This window comes from Porites lutea, chromosome 7, assembly GCF_958299795.1.
Source record: "Porites lutea chromosome 7, jaPorLute2.1, whole genome shotgun sequence".
NCBI lineage: Eukaryota > Metazoa > Cnidaria > Anthozoa > Scleractinia > Poritidae > Porites > Porites lutea.
Window position 1 is genome coordinate 27361818 of NC_133207.1, and position 23162 is coordinate 27384979.

The 23162-nt window shown below is 37.9% G+C and overlaps 2 protein-coding genes across 2 annotated transcripts in view; one reads left to right on the forward strand and one right to left on the reverse strand.

Moving 5' to 3' along the window:
• LOC140942924 (uncharacterized) overlaps positions 1-6612 on the forward strand; it is a 7123-nt gene extending 511 nt beyond the window's left edge. The window contains exons 1-3 of the mRNA XM_073391944.1: positions 1-164; positions 3825-4007; positions 4941-6612. The exon at positions 1-164 is cut by the window's left edge and continues 511 nt beyond it. Of these exons, the coding sequence (XP_073248045.1) occupies positions 1-164; positions 3825-4007; positions 4941-4993 (400 nt within the window). The 3' untranslated portion in view covers positions 4994-6612. The remainder of the gene's footprint in view (positions 165-3824; positions 4008-4940) is intronic.
• A 596-nt stretch (positions 6613-7208) lies between these two features.
• Positions 7209-17712, reverse strand: LOC140942925 (adenylosuccinate synthetase isozyme 2-like). Its single transcript, XM_073391945.1, has 16 exons — positions 17533-17712; positions 16402-16469; positions 15721-15755; positions 14861-14923; positions 14721-14771; positions 14528-14579; positions 14352-14397; positions 14052-14113; positions 13844-13876; positions 13469-13517; positions 12811-12937; positions 11909-12063; positions 11020-11144; positions 10306-10403; positions 9516-9665; positions 7209-8944 (listed from the first exon to the last, which is right to left on the reverse strand). Exons 1-16 carry the CDS (start codon positions 17680-17682, stop codon positions 8892-8894), a joined length of 1317 nt encoding a protein of 438 aa, XP_073248046.1. The 5' UTR covers positions 17683-17712; the 3' UTR covers positions 7209-8891.
• Between the last annotated feature and the right edge of the window lie 5450 nt (positions 17713-23162).

The following is a 23162-nucleotide window of genomic DNA, read 5'->3' on the forward strand; positions in this document are numbered from 1 at the left end:
ATTATTTGAAGGATTTCAAATTCCGACCGAGACGGTCATTCCGGTGGAAAATGTTGGTCCCATAAAGAAGAAAAAAAGTATATCGGCGCAAGACGCCATTCCAATTCTACCCCGCTCCGCAGCCATTGCATGTCTCATTTTGAACATTTTAATTCCCGGTTTAGGTAGGTCTGTCTGTGTTCATCAGTTTTTCTTTGCTGTCGGCACTAACTACAGTCTGTCAGCACGGCTTTAATTAGCATTTATTTACGCTAGAGGTTTTGTTTCCAAGGGGAAATTCTCAGTTGGATATTGCAACCAGACTTTTGATGATTGAATTGCTCCCCGGGCATCTCGGATTTAATACAAAAAGGTAAATCGTTTGAAACCGATTCTTGTTAGATCTTCAATGCAGCACTGTAGAAAAAAACGGTTCATTTTATATACTGCAAAATTCATCATTAGGCCTTTTCGTGCAAAGCTGGGAATAAATTAAAATGAAATGCCGGATTATCCGAGACAGGGCTTTGACCCATGCCATGTATTTTGAATTTCTCAGTTTCAGCTTTCGTCAGTAATATTATTTTGTATTGTTGACAGGACATTTGAAGTTAGAAAAATAGAGGAAAATGAATATTCACCACCATTTTATGATTTTCTTGAACTCGCTCAAGAGCTTTAAATTTTCCTCCATACATAATAACTGTATTCAGTTTAATTGTTTCGAATTGTTGCGTGCAGGATGACATAAAAAAAGCGATATTTTAATGTGTTCGATCTCATATAGACTGTCAGTTCTCAAAAGGCAATTGATAACAAGTAAATTCTCAAAGGACCTCTATCCGTTGATAGAAAAATGGAGTTTTCCATTTGCTAGTGCGCTTGTGAACTGAATCTTTGCGAAGGGCGAAAAATCCCTACAATGTATCAGCGTCGCATGTGAGCCATTGTCAGTGTAGCCAACTTCTAAATATTGTCTTAATTCTCGAGCTGAATTGTGCGAATTGTGCGCTCATCGAAAAAATTCTTTATTCTCAACAGAATTACAGATATTAATCTTCCGAAGGTATCAGTGCAATCTCGAATCAAACAATTTTATCAAACAATGCGCATTTAAAATCTTTACTTAACGCCTTCTAGAGCCGTGAGTTGATACCATCAAAGGTTATGATTTCTCTATCACAGTACGAATCCGAATCTAACGTTGTTCGTCAAACTACACGGTAAAAAAAAAAATTAGGATAATATTTAAAGAACGAAAGTCATAAACGCTTTCTTTATTTGCTTAATCCAGCTTCCTGTTGTACTTACGTTAGGCAGTCGTTTGTAACACTTTATTAATTACGTATGCATGCAGTACCAAGTATTGAAATAAGCGCCGATTTCAACGGCTGAATTCTTCAATTTTGGTATTTTTTACGTCTGAAATTTAAAAGAGAGAGTGTTTTACGTAAAAGAGTGTTTTAAATTGCTAAAACAAGGCGTTCAGTTGTAAAATCCCGATCCACTTGTATTATTGTCCGACCAGGTTTACAGACACCTGTACAGAGTGCTATTCTCGGTTATGTAACCCAAAAAAATATATTACATATTTATCACTCAATTTTCCATGAGTAGAGTGATTATCCAGAATACTTATTAATTGCAATCGATGGGGTTGATAAAGATCGACTATTTTTCCACTTCTATTTAGCTAATGCAATCACATATGAAATAGTTTGCAGGTAATTCTCGCCTTTGTATATCCGTCATACATTATTCATATCGTTATTAACCCATTCTTCCTATGAAATTTTGCCAAAAAACGCGTTTCAAAGCTCTTCGAGCGGTTTTCTGGTCACCTGAGAGTCGTGCTATAAAAAGCTAAAACTTACACTTCGCGGCTTTCTGATCCAAATGGCAAATATTAGCTTGCGAAGTTCGGCGTACGCAGGGTTTAAAAGTGACACAGCAGTCTTGACTTTTACTTTTCTCTTTCTCCCCTCCCCTCGATCTTTTTTTGCTTTTCTTGTCTCGTTTATTTTTTCTTTTGCTGGGCATTAAGTAGGCTTCATTTTGGTGGCAAACGTTTACTAGGAAAGCTTTTAGGATCTTAGAATTGGATGAAAGGAAAGGTAGGCGGGTAGTGGAACAAGATTTTCAGGTCAATGTTACTTGGCTTTTCGCCTTTTTCTCCGGTGTCATTGACTGAATTGAACTCATTCTGGTATAGTGTAAAAGATCTCTTCACTCTGCACAAGTTAGCGGACAAAGTTTTCCTTGACCATTAAAACTGACGACGTAACAAGTGGTAGAAGGGACGTGGATCCGCACAAGCGGTTAAGGACGGCGCAGGGGAGAATGGGTTAAAGCGATTACTTACTCAGTTTATTAGTAGTGAATTTTTGAAACTGAAGTCTTGAATGTAATCATTTAGCGTAGAGCATGCTCTATTCTCTTTCGTTCTAATTTTTTTTGTTCGGTTCGATCGTCCTTTGTTCACACAATTGATATTAGCTGCGATAAAATAGTAGATGGGGGAAAAGAGAAGTAAAAACAAAAAACGAAAAAAGGAAAAAATGAAAATGAAATCAGTGAAAACTAACCATTGAATTGCGTAGGTTCTTGTATTAATGACAGTGAAATAGAGTGAAAGGAGACTGGCCAGCAGTTCTTCTATTTTTGATTACTTTTTATCCTTAACTTCTATGACTACTACTTCGATCCATTGTTGCCAGTCTGACTCTATGCAAAAAAGCCTTTCTATAATGAGCATTATCCGAGAATTTTAGCGGGGAAAATGGAGCATTATAAAGTTGAAGAATTTTAATGCGGAAACAAAAGCATAATGTACAAAAGCCTTCTATGCAGTTCATGAAAGTGATGCTATGTGATCGGGAGGAGGGAGATGAAAACTTGTACCATCTTGACCGTGCAATTTGTTCCTTTTTACTTATCTCTATCATTTCATCGCCAGATTCAGCCGTAAGAATAATCTGGGACAATTTTTATCCGCTCATTTCCTAACTTAACAAATTTGAATATGACCATTTTTATTATTTCTTGTTGACCAGGATTCTAAATCTCTCTTTTGTAACCATTTCATTTACAGCTGATGGTCGAGGTAAAGATGACGTTCTATTTTTAGAGTCTCCCTCTCTCCTGTTTCTCTCTATCTGATTGGGACACGGAGAGATAGTGATTCTGGGGCAACCATCAGTAGGATAGAATACCGTGAACTGCTGCTTATAAACCCTGAGCATGTACATCTTGTAGTTTCTAACTTAAGTTTGAAATGTCATTTACACCGCACTTACAATCGGAGGGACTTATAACCAAGGGAGCTTATAACCGGAATAGAAAAAGGGCTTCGAAAAAAACTATTAATAGCAGTGCTGAACAATATACGTCTTATATTTACTGGTTTTTAATTAAGCTTCAAAAGGTCATAATAAATCGAATTCATTTCGATACAAGCTAGACGGGGATTTACATCCAGGGGGGGGCTTATTTAAGCAATAGACCACACTTTCTATGGGTTTAACGGCGTGATATCCCACGAGGGATACGGCTTGTGATTTACAAGGCTTTCTCGTGTTCTTCCAACCTCCCGAGTGGGTTATCACGCCGGTAAACCCATAAAAAGTGTGGTCTACTGCTTTTATAAAATAACTTTAAGTTTTCTATGAGATTACCGGCACAATTAACCATAGGTTTTAAAACCAATCAGAACGCGCGTACTCAGCTATCTTAGTTATTTCATGAAATCCGATATTTATTTTTATTTACAGGCAGATGGGCCTATAACTTGGGACATGCTTATAAGCAGGACCTTACTTTGTGTTTGTTTCCATGTTTCATTACAGGAACAGTTGTATCAGGCTTGATAGCTTTTTTCCTAACTCGACGCGAAATCCCGCTTAAGGACCGGGCATCCATTCTTTGCGTGAATTTTTTTGTGGGAATCATGCAGTTGACGACTATTGTCTTCCTTATGATTGGTTGGATCTGGAGCATCGTATGGGGATGTGCATTTGTAGGGCTATCTGGTAAGTTCACATTAAAACCTGGATACAGTTTAATCTTTATGTGCGGCCCCCTCTAATAAACGACCACTTATCCAAAACACCAAAATTTTGCCCTTCAAAGCACTCTAGTACGAACGTCTCGTAAACAACCACCTCTCATATAATAAGCGACCGTGGCCACTTTTGAGGTGATGTTTTATAATTTTCCATTGTTTTTAAGCTCTTGAAAGCGACTGCTTGACGCATGGTCGGATCTCTATTTTCGTTGTACTTGTATGTACTACACATGCACTCAGAGTATGCGAAGAACTTAAGTTGGGGACAACATGAAACTACACATATCGTCATTTTCGATAAGGAATACTTGTTCAAAACGTTGATGTCTCCGGACTTCTTCGCCATGCACCTCCTGTTTAGCGCCGGACCACTAAGTTTCGGCATTTCGCTTGGTCCCTTAGGGAAGGATCGACTGTAAAACGGCGCTCTTTTGCCCTTATATAACGAATGACATCTTAGTTTGCCCCTTATTATATATGGTAAACTTGAACTCGTATACTGCTACTTCACAGGACTATTTGCAGAGACATTATTAGGGCAATAATGTTGGAATAATGTTGTGACAATTCGAAACCACAACGCAACAATAATGTTGCAATGTAATCGTGCGCTCAAAATCATATTTGAAAATTATCCAGTGCAAGATCCATCATTAGAACTTTGTTGTTTACAAAGATCATTAAGCATTAAAAGTGTTTTTCTTCGAGTTTGCCTGTGATGTCGAGGTTCTTTATTTTATGATGTGAGGTGTGGATAACTAATATACATTTGAAGTGGACAAAATTTATATTGAGTATAACTAAGAGTTTTTAACGCAATTAATTGGTGTGAAGTTTCTAGACAGCCATTAGCATTACATTTGCTTGCTTGACTGATGATTAATGTTTCATTTTGCAGAACACTACGGTAAAAACATTGAAAAGGTAGAGGGAGGCGAACTTATTGCGTAAACAAGTAGGACACCTGGTAAGGACAGCAAACTGTCTGAAATGGCCACGTCCGCCTGGCGTCTGGTGAAAGCATGCGAAGACTACTTGGAAGAGGTCATCTGAGAAGTGCTGCTTCATCAGTTACTGATACTTCTTCGACAAAGATTGCATTGTTGGATGACTCTCTTGGGAAGGACAGGAGATATAGTTTTCATATTCACAGCCAGTGGGGTAACTGACAATTTTGTCTTCGCTTAAAGTCGATGGGACATTGGTGTTCTTAGACACCAGCAAACCGATGCGGTGGAAGTCAAGTTTTGACACAGGGTAGATTCCAGTCTACTCATGATAAAGCTGCCCATGTGTATTGCTGTGTACGAAATAACTGTTTTACTCGAAGGAAGCTTTCACATAAGTTTACATAGGCTATTTTTAAAGAAAGTGTGTCTAGCTACATCCATCACTGTAAGCTGAATTACGTGTTACATAATGTGAGGTGGATTCCGTTGAGCTCAATGTTCCACTGGTCAGTATAACCTGGGAGTAAACTCAAACTTGGAATAGCAAGGAATTATTTGTCTAAAAATAAGAGAAGGAAACGTGGGCGGGCCAGTTTAGGATAGCGGTGTGCCATGATAGCCTGCGAGCAAGCTTTCCATTGGCGTAGTCGCGAGAAGTCACGTGAGAGCTACACGCGAAAGGAGACGCGGCGTGTGTTCCCTCGTGGCTTGCTTGCTCGCAGGCCAGTGCCGTGAAGGATTTTAAACTCTGACTCTATTTAAGGAAAGTAAAATTCAAAATTTGCCTGACACTTTTCTTTAAGGTCAACAGTCACGATGAAGATATCGGGGAACAGTAACTAGACATAGTCATTTTTCACTATTTTTTCTATTTTAAATCCACGTCCATCCTTGCTATCCATAGCAACAGAAGCCAGGAAACTGTTTCAATACCTAAACATGAGCTCAAATAACAAAACTGGAATTCATCTATTCTTTTAAGCTGTCTTAAAAAGATGGCAAATACCATGACAGAGCCCCTTTAAAAATTGAGCACAACGAAAACCAATCCCATCTCTCGCCGCGAGCGCGCCTGTATGGCTAGAGCGGGAACGTCAGTTGTTGACGGCGCGCCGAGTCAAACAACTGGCTTGACCAATGACAGAGCGGCAAATTGGACATCGGAAGTCGAGTTTAGTCCTTTCCGCGCGCTTTCCCGTTGTCAAATGTCGTTCCCGTTCTGTTGCTTAATCAGCCTAATTTGGGCGGGGTTTTGAATGGGTTTTGAAATTCATGCAAGTTTCGATACCACTCCTACGCCCAATCCCAAAATCGTTCCCAGGGCGCTTTTCCCTGGCTTTGGCCCCCGAAGCCAGGGAAAAGCGACCTGGGGACGAGGTTGGCCCAATCCTCTTAGAGAGCCTCATCAACTAAATATGTATGGAAAAAAAAGAAGTATGCACAGGGCTAATGCTTCACTTTAAGGATATTTCTTGCTTGCAAAGACGTTGTTAAATTCACAGGTATTTTTTTGCCTTTTTGACAACTGCCTTACAAATAAGTCTTTTACTTTAACGATGATCAAGACTGTTTTTCGGGTACCTTGAGCTGCATAAACACATTTATTTTCTCCTTTCCTTCGTTAACTTTCTGTTAATTACTCCTCGTTGATTATTAGAGCGACTTTTTGTTATCATTTTTATGTCCACACAAGTTTGTAACGTAGGCGTGTACAAACTTCTGCGTTTACGGCTTCGCTGAATGGATACCTTGAAATCCCTGTTATACGACCTTCTTATTTAGCCCCCAGGTTATACGGTCGGCTCGGTTAATCCTGGACTCTACTGTGAGCTGTGACGTCACCGAGAGAAATTTGCGCAGACAAAGGGGTAGAGAGAACGCCAAAGGACCAGGCTGGGACAACCGTAGTCTACATTCGTGCACATAGTACCTCCAGCCCGCTGCGCCTCTTGCTTGCTGTTTTTCGCGTTCCATCAAGTTTGCATCGAGAATAGAACAGCTGTGCAACGTGTATGGACAATAGAGCGCATATTTTTTCACAGTCCCTTGACACTTTAATTGGTACTTTAAGCGTTAGATTGGTTTGGTGTGGTTTAATTGTGCTTTGGGACTAATTTTGACCCAGTCCCCTATCGTCTCCAAAACAGTCCAATGACCATAGTGCAATTCGTCACAACTTAGATTCAATCTCACAAGCAACAGCACAATGGCCAAAATCGAAGTTTCAATGTACATCTCTTACGCAAAGCAAAAAAATAATGCCAAGTTCACAGAACTACTCAATATCACACATTATTAAATAGCTACTTATGGGTGCGACTAGCATCATGTAAAAATCTAAGTTCACTTGTAAAATAAAGTAACATACGTATTTGGACAATAAGTCAAAAGTACATACATCCATATTTACTTTGTCCCAAAATTGAGACTTATTTTATCAGTTGCTTCTGAAAAGTTTTTTTTTTTGTAGATGTTGTTCTATTTTACTTACTATAAATAGATTCTAGATTCAAGTATCTGTGAAATGTTTTCTCGATAACATAATTGTTAAGAAGAACCCCATACGGTTTCAAACATCAATTTCAGGTTGAAGTTGAACACAAAAGTCCCTGAGGTTCTGATTTTTACCTGCCTGCTATCATAACGATACGACAATTAAAGTCAACTCCCGCTACGGCAGACACCATCAGGACGTACCGCGAGCTAGTGTCCCTTACAACGAGAGACCGTTACAGCGGGGAGTTCATTTCAGTCAAACTTCTGTACTTTACTTTTGCCGGAGGTTGGACACTATCCATATAGGTGTGTGTAGTAGCAAGGTGTCGCCAAGGCGAGAGTTGGTTGTACTGTTTCTTAAAACACGGTAAGAAGTTTCATGGGAACTAATTTTGCAATTTATAGCACTTAACAAAACACTGAATTACAAACACCAATAAACAAACAAGCAAAAAATACACACCCAAAAAAGCGTTATCTAAAAACGATATTATCTTCAAAACGATGATGACAGTTATAAAGCGGTTTTCAAGCGAGTTATGTTTTCTATAACCAATCACAACACACAGTGCGAAGTTGATTGAATAAACCAATCATAACTATAGGAAAATATACATTACGGGAAAACGCGTGTGAGCAAGTCACGATTGCTTTTGGTTTTGTTGTGACTGTTAGAGAAAGTGGCGCGATGTTTTACAGTCAACTCTGTCTTAACGGACACCTCTGTAAGACGGACACATGGTTTTGGTCCCTTCCGTTTTTCAGTCATTTCCAAGTTACTGTTACTATACTCTTTATCAGACGGACACCTCTCTCAGACGGACAACAGACACTTTTGAAACCGTCAACGGACACTTTTGAAGTGCTTTATGTGGTGAAAAATACTTCAAAACGGTAATGTAAAGTAAATTGCAAAAAATTTTGATATATTTTGAAGTCTTGCCTCAGTTCGCAGAGTCAAGCTGTCACACTTTTAGACCACGAAGCCGTGAACGTTTGCTTGTAATGAACGTTTCATTGCACAATGAGAAATTAATTCCACTTTGCTGTTACAATATTCCAGTGTTAGCTGTTTTGTTCAAGACGTGTATTCATTGCGAATAGGTTCAGCTTTAAAATTGGTGGTGCACGTTACCCCGACTGTCTATAAGCCGAACACATCTCTAAGATGGACAGTTAAGGCCGGTTTCGAAGGTGTCCGACTTTGAGAGAGTTGACGGTATCAGCCAATCATAAAGAGCAAAACCAGAGCAGTCATAAATTCAGTATTTTTGACATTTAACTGCAATGAAAACCACCACCCTTAAAAAGAGAATTGTAAGAAGCGTTATAAGATTGATAACTTAAGTGTGATAGAATTCTTGTAAGCTTATTATTTAAGGCTCGTACAATGTGTCCAGAATTTAAAACAAAGATATCATGGCATCCCTTGACTTCCCAACTCCAACCCATTGCACTGCAAATTAACAAACAATAAAGACTACAATAAGTACACAAATTGAAATCGGGTCTAATCTTTGGGGAGTAAGGCGTACTTCATTTTTTTTGCGTCAGGAAAAATCCTATGGCACCACCTTCAGCGGTAATAGTAAATTTATTTGTCTGTGGTTGAAATCTAATGGCATGCCGAGCGCAAAAAGAAACCTGTTGTAAGCAGCATTTTTATGTGGTACTATTTATGACACTGTATTAACAGATTACAACTTTAAGTCTGTGAATGAAATCATTAGATGCGGTAATCATTTTTTTAGTAGCTTTGAAATTTGAATAATTTAATAAGTCACTCATGAATAAATTTATACTAGCTGTTTCTAACTGAAGTTTCTACTCAAAATACGAACATTTGGTGGGCATTTGCAGGAGATGGCCGTTTCTAAGGGGTTTCCAACATCGATCGTCCTCGCCTTTGACAAGGAAGAGTGATCTTAATGTCTTGACAGGTGGTCACACAAGGATGTTCAACAATGTATTTGGCTTAGTAAAGAGAAAACATGAACTTGTGTGCATTGACTTGATAATAAACTGACCTGGAATTTGTGTAATTTCTTCAATTTTTCTGACATAACTTTGAGCATTGACCGGCAACTCGCTGAATGTTCTGCAATTCTCTATGCTGGTCATCCAGCCAGGCAGAGTGATGTATTCAACTTCAACTTCATCTAATACTTCCACAGAAGCTGAAATTAGAAGAAAATGACATTTTCTACGCTTGAACAATAAACAGTCCATTGAAAATATCATCACAAGACTTTTCATTAAGGGATATTGAGAGGAGAAGTGTGACGTCACGTTACCATGGTAGCAAAATTTCTGGATCGCAACAATAGACCGAAACTTACTGGTTATCAAACTAGTTATATTTAATGTGGAATGCGCATGTCCTGTTGAGCCGACTGCACGCTGGAAATTTTCTGAGCCCAGAGTTTTTCTTGCGCAAACTGGTTCTGTAAGTTGTGGCACACGTGACTAAAACGTTACTGGTTGTTACGGAAACGCCAGTGCATGTGTGATAGAAAACTTATCCCAGGCTGGCATAAGTCTCTTCCCTTCCTCTCTGTTTTCTCTTGCTATGAGAGACCTCCCAGTCTGCTAGCACGCAAGACAATTGGCATAATGAACAATTGGGTGTCAATAAAATGTCAATAAAGGGCTGGGGCCTATTATTTTGATTTGTTTTCCCTTTTATGAATTAATTAAAGGAAAAACGAAAAGGAAGCAAAATGAAAAGCAAAAAACGAGAAATCCCAATCGTGACCCAAAGAGGGTGTTTTACTGATGCCTACAACAGTTTTATGAAAAAAAAAGATGTTTTCTTACCAGGGAAGGAATCTAAAACTTTTCCTTTGTGTTTGTAAGAGATTCCAATTTTAACTTCTTCAAAAGTGTCTAAAACATCCAGCTTGGCAACAGCGAGGCTGTCAAAAAAAAAAGAAAGCTTAAGGTTAAAAAGCAACTAGTACAGACTCTAACACTGATAATTTTAAGGCATGAAAGAACATTACAGCTATGTTAACAAATGAACACTAAACTATGAAGGGTAGAGCCTAGGAATGTGGTTACTTTTTGACATTATGAGGAACTCTATTTTTCCATTTGGAAAGCTAGAGAGATTTCTCCATGCAAGCTGTATGGACACAAACTATTCAAAGACATTAAGTGGACAGTAAAATAGTGATCATGGGCCATAGAAAAATTGAGGCAACTTAAGTAAAAAAATAAACAAACCAAATGCAATCTGAGTCATTTTCTACTCTCAAGCTAGTAGTCTTCAATCATTTTACTCGAAACAGTAGCATCCCCACGATACCTCCCTTTCAAAAACCCAACACAAAAAGAACATGGGTAAACTTTGGACTTTTGTCTTAATATTTGTAGTTGTGAACATTATCTGTATCCATGCACAGAGATTTGTGCCAGTAACAACAACTGAAGAACTTTCATCTCTTTTCTGAGCAAATGAAGTAGCATACTACAAGAAGGAAGTGAATAGCGAATGATGAAATTTTTGACAAACTGATGAAGTCTTACTACCTTTTGAAATTATTTATCATGTGAGAATACTTGATCATGACAAGATCAAGCCAGCCACACCGCCGCTTTCGACCAGTTGTAACCCCAAATTCCCTGCCAATCTGCTGCATCTTGTCACCGAGTTCCTACAATGAAAAATAGTTAATTGTAACAGTTATACTTATAAGCCAAATAAATAACATTGTGTTAAAAGTGGTTATCTGAAGAGGTGATTGGAAATAATTCTTTCTTTTAATCACCAGCAAAAGAAACTAGAAGGAGAATTTAGCAGTTTATCAAAAGTCATTTAAGGCTATATTTTGAACACTCCTTCTTTCATTACACGATTCAGTGCCTTGAAGAAGTGCATGCAGAAAAGTTTAATGGATGTCAGTAAAATTGAAAGGAGAGCTTTAACGGTTGGATATGTTACAAGTCAACTTTGATTTCAGGTCAAAATTTTGATTTTACTGGCTTAATGAATGAATGAATGAATGTAAGGTCATTTCTATTGTTCTCGTGCATGCAATAACACGTAACCTTCAGAGCCAAAGAGCCTGGGTTTGATACCTGCTATCTCCCATTTTTTTTACTCTGTCTTATAAAATAATGCATTAATTGACAAGGAAGAATTTGATACTAACTGCTCTCAGGACTTTTTAAACAGGTTAAACAGGATATTATGAGCTTTTCTTTTTGTGGGGCTGTTGACATTTGGGGGGGGAGGGATTGGGTGAAGTGCAAAAGTAGAGAGTCTCCAGATTTTAGATCTCCAGTGGTTGGCATCTCTGTTAATAGCAAATACCACCAATGCACATTTGGGTCAGATTGAATAAACTTTTGTCTTTTTAATAATACTTAAAAAGCTTCCCAGAAATCTTTCCGACACAGCAAAATATAAACAACCTACATTCTTAAGCTCAGTTGGAAATCCTCCTAAGCCAACCCTTGTTGTGTAGGCCTTGGTCACTCCAAAAACATTGCCTATTGCAGTTGGTGGAATGCCGAGTCCAGTGCACACGGCACCTACTGCGCAGTTAGAGGAAGTCACGTAAGGGTATGTACCTGGTGAATAAAAACAATATAAGGTTTTTATTTCCTTGAATAATATTTATTATTACAATGTAGAGAGATTTAGAGTCAAGTTTACAGAAAAAGGCAAATGTCGGATTCAAGTTGAGAAATTCTCAAAGTGGAGAATGACCAGACAAAAACAGCTTAAAACAATTTTTATTACTAAAGCTAGTAGTGAGAATATCCCCTGATTTCTGGGTAGTTACATGAACAGTCAACAACAAGTAGAGGGGAAACTTGGTCACTAATTTTATTAGTCCATGTACAAATTCACATTTGCCATTGCCAATGTAAGTTACGTCTTTTTGTCTCTCTATCGTTATCCTGCAGAGCCTATAGTTTTGTGAAAGATGATAAAGTTTAATCCCCACCCAAGCTAGTTTAACCAAATTTTAAGCAATGTTTTCTATTCTTTGGACATACAATTTATTGGAGCTTGTAAATTATGTTGATTCTTTCTGTTGATTTCCAGTTATGAGATTATGACAGTATTAAAACACATGCAAGATCTGATGGCACTGATCAAAACAATCTACAGAATTAATTAATATGGGCTACAGGATTATTCTAATCCTGGATCTAAGTCGTAAACATCCTTACAGGAACCATGCCCACAAGATTTAAGGACAGCCTTTTAGTAAATTAATGTCATCTTAGAGTCTGTGTCTCTTCTTCAATGTAAGCTTCTTCAATGTATGCAAATTTCGGAAAAGAAGAGAGAATTACACAAAAACTTACCAAAGTCTATGTCCAGCATCAGAGCATTGGCTCCCTCCACTACAATGTTGGCAGATTCATTCTGCAGGGCTTTGTGCATGTAAGTTACTGTGTCACAAACCATGGGGCGGATCTTTTCAGCATAGTGCTACAAAAAAAAAAAAAACTCCTCATGAATTAATGCACACCTGCACAATCAATACCCAAAATTATGGCACAGAGAGGTGATTATTTGTAAAGGATGAGACAGCCCAATAATAAACATTTGTAGCAGGTTAAAACTTAAAAGATGCGCCAACTAGATGGGTTTGGCTATGATTGGTAAACAGAACCTGAACATGTACATACACAAACAATAATTTTACATTTTGACCTTATTTCAGACATGGAATTACTCTGTAAATCACCTAATGTTGGTACATTGAGCATCCTAACAGTAGAAGTTATTATTAGGAAAGTTACAACGCAAATGTAAAATGCGGTTAATGGGGCGTGACGCCGTTTGTCAGGGATAGGTCATGCAACATCGTGCTATCCCCTTTGCATACATAGTTTAACTTTTACTCATAGTATGTTAGCTCTCTGTTAAGTGCGGGAAATTACTAGAAACAATAGAAAATGTCAGCTTATGTTTCAGTCTAGCTGGCTACATATGTATCGCTTGTTTTTATTATTATACCTTGTACTTTGCAATCTCGTCTTCAACATTTGTGCTGAGGTCTGGATACCTTTTTTTATGGTAAAATGCAATAAGATTAAAAAATGTTACATTACACTGTAAATCAACTACAAAGAACTTTGCAATGAGGATATGATGATAATTCATAACATTTATACCAGTGGTTCCAGAAAATACCCTGCACACTATGCCCATAAAATGGTCACTGGAAATTACAACAGGGAGTAGGGTCTTACAGGCCAAAATTTTATTTTGGAATCTTGCCTTAGCAATTGCACAATGGGGAAGGAGTGGGTGGGGTTCATTCTGCAGAAATTTGTCAACTGTTAACTTTTATACATGTACAATGTAGATACATTTTAGTGCAATACTTACAGTCTCTGAAAGTGTGACACAAGTCCTCGGAATCTGCAAAAACAATGTTCATATGATATAGATAACTGATACCGATTTTGGACAAGTTTCATGTGAATAATCCCTACAAAGAGTAACTACATGTACATAGTTGTGACATCCACCATTAAAATTGAGGAAGTATATTCATATATCAGTGCTCAATCATGCTTGAGTGAGTACTACTTACCGTTTTTCAAAAACTTCAAAGTCTCCAACCAAGTCGCATATTCTTAGTCCAATCCTTTGAGCCTAACAAACAACGCAAACTGTTATTTCTCTTGTTCAAGATGTTTAATATCCCTCTACTGCAGTGGTATATCCACCTAGTCACTTTCCGTTTAGGTAAATTTCAATATTGTTTATCTTTCACCCATCAGTATTGCACAGGCCACCCATTCACAATTTAGCATTTGTACTAACACTCTGTTCAAACACTCACAGCAATTAATGCATTTTTTTTATAAAATCTAATAAATATATTAAGCACCTTTGAGGCATAAGTGGGTCCAATTCCCTTCTTTGTGGTTCCTAACCTAAAAAAAACATAGTAATACAAAATTCTTAGTCTGCCTAGCCTACAGGACACGTTTTTCAAAACAAAAACACAGACCCTAAGGTTGATCTTTTTAAAAAAGTCAATTTTAAAAGTCCTAATAAACTTACCCTCCTTTGCCACCTTCCCTTAATTTGTCTGATTCCTGGTGTAAATCAAAAACTACAAAAAAAAGTTACACATTTATTAGAAATCAACTCAAATAAAAAAATAATAAACAATGATTTCTTGTTAAAACCACTGTAATAACAGCTGTAAAACATTTACAGTGTATTTAGAGGAAAGAGCCAAAAAATGCAATACCTATGTGTGCTCTGTCAGAGACTAAAAGTCTTCCCTGCCAATCTGGCACCCCTACAAAAAATATAAAATGCACTGGTTAAATATCAGATTTTAAGCTTTATGATTATGGAACAGATAAGGCAAGGGACATTTTTGGCTACCTTTTGCATCAAGTGCTTGTAACTCTTCAAAAAACTGAGGAATGTGAATTACCACACCATTACCTACAAAAACGACAAATAAAAAAGCATAAACAAGTGTACATGGACAAGATGATGTAGTCAGTCCTGTGCAACCACGGTTATTAAACAAGCCCTAGGATTTCACAGCAACTGTATTTTCCACTACCATGTCATCACTGTGGTCTTAAAATAACGGAACCAAAAACATCTTAACAAAATTAAATTATTTACTGAAATTCACTATTTTCCCACTCAGATTCCAGTCAACTCACTCCAACTAAGACGGGCACTTTTAATGGGACCAGCACTGTGTGTCCATCTTAGAGAAATGTCTGTCTTATAGAGAGTCAACTTAAAGAAAATAGAAAGGCAGGGACCAACTCTAGGTGTCCGTCCTAGCAAGGTGTGTGTCTTATAGAGGTGTCTGTTAAGAGAGAGTCAACTGTACAGGCTTTCTGTTTGAATTAGAAAAAAGATAAATAGGAAAAATTATGTGGAATTTTCAGGGGATTGTATTATCAAATAGGAAAAGGCATATGATGGGGATTGGTATAAAGCTATTTTCCTTGAGTAAATTTAGCATGGAACAACACTGTTATTTGATTCCCAGCACCATTGGGCATTTTCAGGAGGTTCTGCATGCATCTATATCTACGTCCCAGAACTGCACAGAAGTAGCCTTAAAAATAAATTTTTATTTTGTCCAAGTCATGTTAATGTATAGATATATTTTTAAAATTAATCAACCTAGTTTACTTAAACATTAAGTAATTATAGCATCATTATACTAAGAAGAAAGTACAATGTTTTAAATATAAAAGGGAAAACTTGTTACTTACCAATAACACTAACAGCATTAGGTTGTATTAACCCACTAAAATTAAAATTAAAATAATATCACCTATCAAGCATTAACCAGTCATAGTCATAAAAGCATACTTAAGTAATGAGAAAATTATTCATTGTGAGACAAATTTCCTTTACACACTTCACCTAATTAGGTGCTTGTTTTTTCTTAATAATTAAGGGCTTGTTGTTTGAGGAAAAGTGTTATTCTATCTATGCTCCTTTTAAGTCTTCTGAGAGTTGACAATTTTCTCACTGACACACTATACAAGGGAAACACCATGAAAACTGATTTTCATTTGCTAAAATTATTTATACATGTACAAATGTAACAGATACATTTCTAGTCTTTGATGCCAATATTAATAATTTCTGTTCTACCACATGATGCTATGGATAAAGACTTCTTGCAAATGACGATGCACTATAAATTCAGTTCTTATAAATAAGGGGTGCGTTCCTTTGGGTTGATCCGAAACAGGATCAGTGATCCGAGATGACTCAGATCATGGAAGATCAAATGGACCGATGAATCCACTCTGGACAAGGATTCATCGCTTCATTTGATCTACCATGATCCAAATAATCTCGCATCACTGATCCTGATCTGGATCATATCAAAGGAACGCACCCAAGAATAAACATTTTCAAGTTGTGATTATGGTAAATCTTACCTTGGGACCATATGAAAGAAATATTCTTTGGAGTCGACAACAACTGTGTGTCCCGCATTGTTACCACCCTAATAAGGAAGAAATTTCATTTTTGCACACCCATGTCATTCATTAAAGCAATTCATTTAGAGTGACTACTGTACAAAAAATTTGTATCAGTAAACAACCCCATCCCCTTTTTTTTTCTCTTAGCGTTGAATGCATTTCCTGATATTGGGTTGGTCGGTTGGATTGAAAAAAAAACCTAAAAAAAATCACAAGAAGTCTCGGAATAGGAGGCCCTGATACCCCAGGATGATGTTAAAAGTTAACATTTACATATTTGGATTAACGAAATGCACAATATGCTGTTTAAAATTGTTCCTGTTTTCTCTACACTGTTCTATGCTCATTTTTCAGATTAAAAGAATTATTTCAAGTGAAAAATGGTTTAACTACATCGTTACTTCTTTTTTTTTTTTGAAAATGCCAAAAATTTGGGTCGGTCAGACGACACTAAACGGAGAAAGAAAAGAGGATGGCCTAAAGGATGTAAAAAATTTAGTGTAAAACTCAGGGCAGGGGGTACTTCCTTATTAAAATGACGGTGATGCTGTTTCTGAAAATTTGAAATAGTTTTCACGTTTGTTCAAAAAACCCTGTACTGGGACTGCATTTGTGTGAATTCAGCATATTATAATGTCGCAGTCTTTGCTCGTTAATTGTTAACAAACCCCAGCCTAACGTCTATTCAGGGGACACTTCCCTCGGTCCCGAGGGTCGGTGTTAATTGGTGCAGGCATGCATGTGTTTTGTTGTCCCGTGAATAGAGGTTCCATTGTTGTACCAAAATCAAATTACATGTTGACTTCAAATGTTCAGTATTTCATCATTGCAGTGATGATAAGCTAAGGTCAATTGACCCTCAATACTGACAACAGCGACAAGGCAAACTAAAAGATCAGTTACGCCATCCAATGGTAATTTCTGTGTTTTCATTTGATGCAGTCTTTGTTGTCACTGTTTACAAAAACTGAACCGAGATCAGCGATCCTGGTCTGGTCGTTCAAAGTTTGTTTCAGAAGAGCAATATGCAATGTTAAAAAACTTTGTTTAAGGATCTATGTGACTAGATTGTGCTACAATACAAACCTGACACCGGCACACCAGATCGGCGTTAGTCGACAAAATATCCACCAGTTTTCCTTTTCCCTCGTCGCCCCACTGTGCACCCAATACTACAGTGACTTTCGCTCCTTCTTTTCGCTGCGATACTCCTTGTCCATTTACTATAGCAGACATGACAAAGGAGTCAAAAGGAATAGGAAAATATTCAAGTTAACCTTGAGTTCTTTAACTTTTTCGAGTTGCAAATCACCGGTTCCGCGCCAATTCGATTGTATCTGGCACGTGAGCATGTACAGCTGGGTAACCAGGTCGTGACAATAATTCCTCAGGAAGGAGTGGGCAGTACAGTTGGATCCAGGGCGGATTGTTGGATCTGCTGCTGGGCGTTTCCGTGGAAACATGGGCCCCTGTTTTTTCTTTCCTGGCAGAAATCAACCTCTGGCGCATCTTATACGCGAAGTCCAGTTTGTTAGCAAACTCTTTGGAGTGAACCTTTTCAAAAGCCCTCCAAAGGAATTTGAACAGAGAGTTTCCGATCAAGAAAGATTCTTGTCAAAGATACTAGGAATGCCTCTATATGTTGGACCTTGTCACGGTTTTGAAAGCCATCTCAGTGTCGGGTAGCTTTAGGTAACCGCGTGAGAAATGGCAGTGTTTGTATGAGAATCCTAAATGTCAAAAAATTTTCTTAAAACGTCGGCTGTTCTCAAGAAAGTAGGAACTGTAAACTAAAGCTACCCATCAGCAACAGATTCTATACTATCAAATTAAAATTTCGGTGCCGTGCCTATGTTAAAATTTCTCCAGTCGCTTGCTTTAGGTTTTCCATATATTTCAGGTAAGCAATTTTTCCCGGGAATTTTTAATAGTCAGCAGGAAAAAAATATAGACAAATGTATGTAAAAAAATAATAAAAACTGTTCTAGCGGAGGTAACGCCCTCAATTTTTTTCAGTGTTGTCTACCTGTCAGGTCTAAAAGAGTGCTTCAATCAGCTTTTTTTGTAGCTTTGCTTTACTGCAATCTAATACGGTATAGTCAAGCAAGCGTTTGTGCATTGTCTTGCATTCATCACGCGACCCGTTGGGAGTTGTTGCGTCCGTTTGCACGTAGCTGGTACGTTTAGTCGACACTGATCGCTCTTGTGATTTTTCATGATAGATCTTGCCTCATGAGAAGTCCTTGTTGAGTCATATTCCGAAACCAAGAATATTTTTAATTTATGTGCTTTTATAGTTAGCTTAAAACAAAAAATACTCAGTACTACATTGTTCTTCGCGTCAAAAGCATTCGAATTCAAAATTTTGTTGGCAAAAAGGTACTGAGAAATTAAGAAATATCATGTGTGTCTAAATGTCAGGAGAACTTTTTTCAGTGTTCATGCTATGTAAGGGTAAACTGTCTATTTAAACTATTCCTTACAATGCTGTTGGTTTATTTTTTTGTTTCGGGGGTGACAGACTCGCAAAAAAAGTCCTTCTTCTGATTTAATACGGCGCGGGACGAAAGTCGACCTCTCACGACTTTGCCGCTCGCTTGGCCGCTTTGCGGCCTAAAAAGCTCGCTCCATTCGCTTAGAAACTCGTGAGGTCGACTTGTGGCAAGTTTACGGGAGTGGGTTAACTGTAACTGACATTTTGGTCATCGATTTTCAGAGTCAAAGAGTCTTTGTCACTGAAGTTGACAATCAGGTTGTACAAACGCGAGTCACTGTCAGCAACTTCTTATTCCAGATTACACTTACCTGGACAATAATATTCCACCTGCTCATAAAATGACTTCTGATGTGTGACTCCAATCATTTACCGTGTTAATGCGTTGATATCAAGTTAATCTACGTGAAAAAGGAAGCAACAACTCCCAACAATGTTGCGTCCGTTTGCACGAGGCTAAAAGTTTGACCGGTTTCAAACTTTGCGCAACAACACGCACAACATCCAACAACATGCAACAGGGTGTGCAAACGGACGCAATATGTAATATCCAACAATGTCGGGAAATGTTAGCCAACAATGTTGCGTCCGTTTGCCAGGTAATTAGTCTAACTCTTCCATAAAGTGCTTGGGCAGCTCGTTTAGATAGGAGGTGATCGGCCTTTTGTGCACGTAGACGACAATCACATTGTAAAGATTTGTTTGTTCTTATCTAAAAGAGCGCTGAAAGTTTCTTTTACAAATCGATAGCTTTCTCTCAACACAACTGATTTTTATAGTGATTAACGCTTTGCTTATCTGTTAAACGAGAGAAAATAGTATTTAAGTTGTGGCTTTTATTTGTAATATTATCAAAGTCATTACAAAGGCCGGCTAAGACATTAATTAAGATATTTATTTCTCGCCACGGTTATTATCTGTTTATTCGGTGAAACTTAGGTCGATGGAGTCACTTTGGTGTTTTTTGCAAATAAAGGTGTTAACTTGCATTGTTGACTTTGAATATTCAATAAGCAAGCTCTTCTTGATTGGTTAAACAAAGACGTCAGCACCTTTCTCATTGGATAATAACTCGTGTATTGTCTTTATGTCTATAAATTTTCGGCACTATCCGGATGGTTGGGCGGAATCGTAACACCATCATGCCATACACATCGCTCCCGCTCAAACTCACTAAAAGTACTTGCCAGAATCAGCCGGACTAATTCAGTCAGTTCTTTCAATTCATTCAACTCACTTTTCTTTCTCTTCATTCAACACTGATTCAAGGTCACTTTACTTCATTAAATTCATTTCATTCTGTTTTAACTTCATTAAAACCATTGATTTCATTACCAATTCATATATATCCCAGCAGACACAATTATATACGCTTGACACACACATTCATTTATTTGTTCCTCTATTCACTCGGTTATTTTAGAAACAACTGAGTAAGCGATTTTAAAATTACAAAATTACTTACTAACCCGCTCATTACATATGTCATCAATTCTATTTGTACTGAAAAGATTCTTATATACTTCTAACGCAAAACGAGAAAAGCCAAATGAGTATATTTCTTTCCATTATTACATCCACTTTGAAATCACTGGCTATCCGTGCAATCTCTAAGCGGTGTGATTTATTCCTAAATCGCACCATTTTTTGCTCTAAATCGCATCTGTTCCAAATCGCGTCATTCATGTTCTAAATCGCATCATTTCTGTTTTAAATCGCACCATTTTTGTTCTATATCGCATCATTTCTGTTTGGAATACAGAATGAGATGTAAAAGCCTGTTTCTTTCGGCTTTTTAACAAACCGGCTTCTTGGTCAATAAAATATTAGTACTGACTAAATTCTGCGATTTCAAAATGGAAGTAATAAAGTGGTAATTGAACTTCGTCTCGAGCAATTTTGGTCTGAAATCATACTTGTGATTTCAAATCGAACTGATTTTGAAATCGAACTGATTTTGAAATCACGAGTATGATTTCAGACCAAATTGCACTCCACTCAGTTCAATTACCATTATTTATCGCTCTTGGATCGGAACACCAGTATAACGGACTATCAAATCAGTGCATTAAAATCGCAAAGCAGTGGCATGGGAGTTTTCTTGGCTGCAAGAAGGTGATTCTCCCTTCTTTATGGAAAAACAATTGTTTCTTGAGGTTTGGCAAGTTTGAGAGTTTTTACATTCAATTTTCAACTGATAAAATAAATCTTAGTGCCACCGTACCATCCTATGCAGTTTGAGTGCGTCTAAAGCAAATATAAATCGGACTTATGAAGTAGAATTTTTAGCCTGCGCACAAAAGATTCGAAATTTCCGAGTTCAGGTAGGAGCTGAAACAACTGATAAGTAAATGGCGCAGATTTACTTCATAAGGTAAATTGATTGATTATTAACAAATGCTGTCCACTCCAACCTGTTTTAAGCGGACATATATTAATCAGCTTCTATTAGGCGGTCACCTACTATCCCGGAAATAGTTTCCTTTAATATAGTCACTGTAAAACTGACCTTTCTTAAGTGGTCACCTCTGTTAAAGGGCCACTTTGACCACAAGAGTACCTGCCATGTGCAGTATAGCGTTTAGCAGCCTGCGTACCATGGCGGCTTTGTCGGGAGCACTACTGAGCGGCAAAGCCACAACAACGCTCGCGCTGCGAACGGGCGGCGAAGCCCTAATCTCCTCTCGGTTTCTCTGCTCCCGACCGCCTTTATTACTTTGCGCGCCCAACCAAAACCGCCAAGCTACGCAGGCTAAGCTTTTAGTGGTCTTTTACATTTTTTTCTTTTGGTACAATTAGGGGTAGAAACAGTTTGAGGCCAATTTGTTGCAGGATAGATATTTCGCTCAGTTCGCAACCTTCATTTCTTGGATAACACTTATGTTTGTCAAACCTGTATTAAACGGTGAACTTGTATTTAGCGGTGGTTTGACTGTAACAGGCTACATAGAGTCAAAATTTAATTCCTGTTCAGTGAATGGTTAACCAGTGATGATCATGAGAGTAATAAGCTCTTTTTCAATTATTCCATCCAAGAGTAACGCGCACTAAATATAACGATCGAGGTCATGACATTCAATTTGTACGGACAACTTCACCCAATGCAAATTACTGTATTTTGTCCAACTAAGCCCGGCTCAAGTTGGCGCCTGTAATTAAGGGAATGTGATGTGGGAAAGTTTTGATAATGATGTTGTTGAACTGTATTGACTGATATGGGTAGTAAGGGAAACCCTAAAAACTAGACTGAACCAAACCACGGATTGGCCAGGACCCTACTGCTGATCTGTGAGGCTAATACCCAACTCTCTCAAGTAGAATTGAAGCAGAAACTCACTACCAAAATGTTGTCAGGGACAGCACAATAGTTTAAGCAGGAAGAGGGCTACATTCATTCCCTCCCACCCCTACCCTTAAAGTTATGTCAACGTCCTTTTGTCCGCAAATAACAAATCGACTTAGATCTCCTCCCCCCTCCACTCCGTCAAATACACACACACGCGATGGAAAAAGTTAGAAGTGTTTACCCTTTATTCATGCAATTCAGTTTTGTACATATATTTTTTTCATTAGGCGGGCAACTCTCTTTTACAGGCACTAATTAACCAGTGGTGCCCCTAGCGTAAAGAAACTATCGGCTCTCGAATTTGCGATGCGAACTAGTGAAAGACACGAATACTTAGTTCATTTTTGCAGTTAAAGAGTCAAGTATTTAAATGACAAATTTACTCGATAAACCAAACTGAATCGGTCCGAAAACGGAATAAAGCCATGGGTCGGTAATCATCTATACAATAATTTTATAAAAAGTTAAATAATTTATGATAGTGTAACGAAGTGACAAATTGTGGTTTTCACATCAATGGAGTTTTATTTCTTATGCTCATAATACATGTAACCAGGCCTCATGACGTAACTTTCAGGCGCCTGGCTTGTAGTAATGGCATTTAGCTCACACTTCTTTGTAAGTAACGCTGAACCGTACTCAAAGTTGAAGGAGAGGCACTGGGGGTGATCGCGGCATTTCCTGAAGCATTGCATGACGTCACCGACCTCGTGTTGAGAGAGAGGCTGGAGGTGAAGAGCGAAATCTACACCATCGAGGGTGACGTGAAAATTGTCTGTTGAAGGAGGGCACATCAATAATTATATTTGATTCAAGTCAACGCTAATTAAAATACTATACCAGCTACGTTAAGATTTTAATACGAGCAGGAAATCG